Source organism: Phoxinus phoxinus (assembly GCF_949152265.1).
Source record: "Phoxinus phoxinus genome assembly, chromosome: 17".
NCBI classification, from domain to species: domain Eukaryota; kingdom Metazoa; phylum Chordata; class Actinopteri; order Cypriniformes; family Leuciscidae; genus Phoxinus; species Phoxinus phoxinus.
In genome coordinates, this window is record NC_136892.1 from 33,702,952 (window position 1) to 33,707,951 (window position 5,000).

The window sequence follows — 5,000 nt, forward strand, 5'->3', positions numbered from 1 at the left end:
TATAACTAATGTTTTGTAGATGGAAGATGGTCAGACTCTCTTTGATTACAACGTCGGCCTGAACGACATCGTCCAGCTCCTGATTCGCTCGCAGTCTGACCCGCCGGAAAGCCCCGCCCTCAACAACGGGGAGGGCGTGGCCTGTGTCGTAGCTCCTCCCCCAACCACGTCTGTCCCAGCCTCAGCCACACCCACCACAGCGACCGTTTCCCCGACGACCGTCTCCAACAGCAACGGAGACGAGCCCAGATCCCTCATCCCGGAGCCGGACAGCGAGCCGTCCACATCCAGCCGCGCGTTCCTCCTCCATCCCGGGATCGGACACTTCAAAGTGAGACTCCGACCAATCATCATCATCATCATTTACATGCAGCGTATCACTGATGCTTTTCTATTTATACATTTTACAGTAATAGTGCACTATTTATAGTGCTATAAAACATTATTAGCACAGGCATTAATGATAACAATAATAGTATTTAGACGAGTTGGGTTCCAAAAATGTGAATTCTAACATTTGGAATAATTATTATTATTATTAATCTAAAAAAAATTGTTTAATTATAATACTTTTAAAATATTATTTATAATTTTATATTATAGTTTTATTATTTTTATTCATTTAATTTATTTATAATTAATTAACACATTAAATTGAGAGTGCTTTGAAACATTATTATATGCATTTATAATGACAATTATACATCTGATTATTTTAATATTATTTAATATTTAGAGGAGTTGAGTTGTGTACCAAAGCCAACGTGTGAATTCTAACATTTGAAATGATGGTTTATTTTTTAAATCTAAAATATTACTTTGATAATAACATTTTAATTGCATATTTTTTATTAAATTTACCATTACTTCATTGCGCTTTTAATGAATTGAATGTACACATCAAACTGAAAATGCTACAAAACATTACATGCATTTATAATAATTATACATTTGATCAATATAATTTAATATTTAGATGAATGTGAATTCTAACATAGCGTATAATATAACATTCATCATAACATATAATAATAATAATAACCTAAAATATTATTTTAATAATAATAAATGGTAATAATGATATTTTAACTTTTATATTATTATTTTATTATTTATGATGGCGATTGTTGTTGATTTTATAATTCATGTCATTCTACTCTGTGAAATATTTGTTTATGAATAAAATCACACATTTTGTTATCTCACAATTCTGACTTTTCTCGCAATGCTGACTTTTCTCACAATTCTGACTTTTCTCGCAATGCTGACTTTTCTCGCAATTCTGACTTTTTTTCTCGCAATTGTGAGTTTATATCTCACAATTCAGATTTTTCTCGCAATTCTGACTTTTTCTCGCAATGCTGACTTTTTTTCTCGCAATTGCAAGTTTATATTTCACAAATCAGACTTTTTTCTCCCAATTTTGACTTTTTTCTCGTAATTTTGACTTTTCTCGCAATTGCGAGTTTATATCTCACAAATCAGACTTTTCTCGCAATTCTGACTTCTTATTCTGACTTTTTTCTCGCAATTCAGATTTTTCTCGCAACACTGACTTTTTTTCTCGCAATTGCGAGTTTATATCTCACAAATCTGAATTTTTTTCTCGCAATTGAAACCTTTTCTCCCAATTCTGACTTTATTCTGAATTTTTTCTCCCAATTCTGACTTTTTTCTCGTAATTGAGTTTATATCTCACAATTCAGATTTTTCTCGCAATTCTAACTTTTTTCTCGCAATTCTGACTTTTTTTCTCACAATTCTGACTTTTTATTCTGACTTTTTTTCTCCAAATTCTGACTTTTTTCTCGTAATTTTGACTTTTCTCGCAATTCTGACTTTTTTATTTTGACATTTTTCTCGCAATTCAGATTTTTCTCACAATACTGACATTTTTTCTCGCAATTGCGAGTTTATATCTCACAATTCAGATTTTTCTCGCTATTCTGACTTTTTTCTCGCAATTCTGACTTAACACATAAATAAGGTGATAAACAAATAAAGGGAGTGTCTTGAGTGGCAACTAAATTACAGTGACTGGTATGACAGTTAATCACGAGCCTGTAGATGTGCTAATCGTGATGCGTAACTGCTTCCTGTCGGCGTTGTGTTCAGGTGAACGAGCTGGTGGACTGCAGAGACGTCAGTATCGGCGCCTGGTTCGAAGGCGTCATTGATAAAGTCACTCCTGCCAGTAGAGGACCGAACAGGGTGGGCCGACCCAGCAAACGCACGAACGGCAAACTGGAGTCTGAGGCCACCGCCGACTCCACCAGCGCGCCGGAGAAAGGGTTACACTCGGACAACAGCCAATCGGCAGCCTCCAAAACAGATGCAGCTAACAGCCGCCAGGACGTCTCGTACCACATTAAATATGAAGAGTAAGTGCATCATGGGAAGGAAGTCTCTTTATTTGTCCCGCTCTGGATTGTAATTGGATTCTGACCATGGTGCGGTGGATTGGTATTGCTGTGAGTTGCATGATGGGATGCGTTTCTGAATGGGGTAAGTTCATCGCTTCCGAAAGCAAAGCAATGCATGCTGGGAAACCAAGCAGATCCAAGAACAGTGTTTGTTGAGGTCAGTAACAGGAACTAGTGCTCGGGTCACATGGGTCTGAACCAAGCTTATTATCGTTAACCTTATAACATTCTGTTTATTGAAGTATAGCTCAAATAAAATACATGACTACTTATTTTTTAAATATTTAAAATGATCTAAAGTCTTAGTTTTAAAATAAATAAATGACTAGAACAAAATTTGGTTTATTTAAATGTTGATTACTTAAAAACATGTAAACTGACATCATTTTTTATTTTGTCCCCACAACTATTTTTTTATATTAATATTTCAATAAATGTATATTAAAATTAATATTTAAAATAGGTTTTTAGCATTTAAATGCTAAATAAAATAAAACATGTTTAAATAATATTATTTGTTTAATTAAATTTTAAACTAAAAACCGGTACATTTACATCTAATTTATTACCCTAAGTGCAATCAATGAATTAGAGTTAATCAAAATTAACTCTAATTAATCGCACATTAATTTTGGCAGAGAAAAAATCTAAACAGATTTAAAAAATGTTTTTTTCTGTTTAAAAATACATTTAAACAGAATGTATTACGCACATTTTTAAGGCTACGGTACATTAAAACATTTTCTGTGGCATTTAGCTATATTTACAGAGGAAATATGAAATATGAAACAAAACTGGTGGTGGCAATTTACAGTCTTAATGAGCGAGTCATTGAATCATTCACTCAAACGATTCATTCAAACGGCTGATTCTTTCAGGAATGACTCAGGAGTGAGTCACTGAATCAATGTAATTGACTCAGTGTGTGTGTGTGTGTCAGTGTGTGTGTGTCTGTTTTATTTTGATTGCTTTGATTAATTTTTAAAGGATCTTTTAATTTGACAATTTATATGAAATAATACATTGTAGTCGTTTTTATTTTATTTACTTTTGATTATTTATTTTTTTATATATACTATAATTTATTTTTAGTAAGTGTTTTATTTTGAATGTTTGGATTTACATTTTTTTAATTGTATATTTGTATGATTTAATCAGCTTCTACTTTCATTAACCCAAGTGTGGGAAACCCTTCATTAGATGAATAATCCGCAGTTTTACCTCGTGACTCTGCGAAGCTTTCAGAACACTGATCTTTGTTTAATAACAAGCCTGAACATGTCAACTTCCGACTCAACCAATGCCGTGAGTTTGTGGGTGGGGCTACCCGTGTGACTGACCAATGGCAGAAGCTCAGGAAACCTGTTTGTAAGCAGTCGTGATTGCAGTCTCAGTTTCAGTGCAGCACGGGATGCCGTCACTAGCTAAGCACGCCGGCTGGGCTCGTTCGATTGGCTGATGGCGCTGGTCTCGTTGCAGTTACCCGGAGAACGGCGTGGTGCCGATGAGCCCGGATGACGTGCGTCCGCGGGCCAGGACTCTCCTGCGCTTCGACCAGCTCCAGGTGGGAGATGTGGTGATGGTCAACTATAACCTGGAGCTTCCCGAGGAGCGAGGCTTCTGGTACGACGCCGAGATCGCGACCGTGAACGCCGTCTCGCGCACCAACAAAGAGATCCACGTCAAGATCCTGCTGGGGTGAGCGCACCGCGCAACAGCGCACGCTAACCTGAAGAACTCATGTCCACCCAAACATGCCAACTCTGTCAGACATTACTCACATTGAGAACACAAATCAGGATATTTCTGATTAAATCTGAGAGCTGGACACTTGTACGTCAGAACAGAGGCTCACTATTGGCCAGCATCACACACATGACCAGCGTCAGCCAATAGAGAGCCTCCGTTCTGACGTACAACCCATAAAAGATTATAGTTCAGATATAAACACTGATGTGTACAGTAGAGATCAAAATAGAGTAAATCACCTTTAGAAAGGCTTATAATAATAAAGATTGTATCAATGACATCGTTACACCAGTAGGTGGCGACAGGAGACTGATAACAACATGAGTGAGTCATTGAATCATTCATTCCAGAGATTCGTTCAGAAACACTGATTCTTCCAGTTATTAATCAATTGAAGTCATTGTTTTTTGAAATTATTGAATTATTAAATATTAAATAAATTGTAAATACGTTTTTGAATTCAAATGAATACCAAAAATTTTTATGTTAAGTTAAAAAAAATTAAAAACAGATTTTATGAAAAAATAGATCATATTATTGAAATAAATTATTACATGTTTAATACATTTTTCAATTGATGTCCTTTTTACTGAAAATGTATTTAATGAAGTGAAGTGTCTATGAGTGAGTCACTGAATCGTTCACTCAAGAGATTCGTTCAAAAACGCTGATTCATGCAGTAATGAATCAAGTCTTTATGAGTGAGTCACTGAATCATTCATATTATTGATTTATTTTAAATCAATTATTACACGTTTAATAAATTTTTCAATTGATTAGATGTTCTTTTTAATTACAGAAAATGAATTTAATAATGTAATCCAGAAA

The 5,000-nt window shown here is 35.0% G+C and overlaps 1 protein-coding gene across 1 annotated transcript in view; it reads left to right on the top strand.

Moving 5' to 3' along the window:
- Positions 1–5,000, top strand: part of uhrf2 (ubiquitin like with PHD and ring finger domains 2) — a 31,222-nt gene that overhangs the window by 13,770 nt on the left and 12,452 nt on the right. The window contains exons 2-4 of the mRNA XM_079587003.1: positions 20–331; positions 2,116–2,381; positions 3,903–4,121. Of these exons, the coding sequence (XP_079443129.1) occupies positions 20–331; positions 2,116–2,381; positions 3,903–4,121 (797 nt within the window). The remainder of the gene's footprint in view (positions 1–19; positions 332–2,115; positions 2,382–3,902; positions 4,122–5,000) is intronic.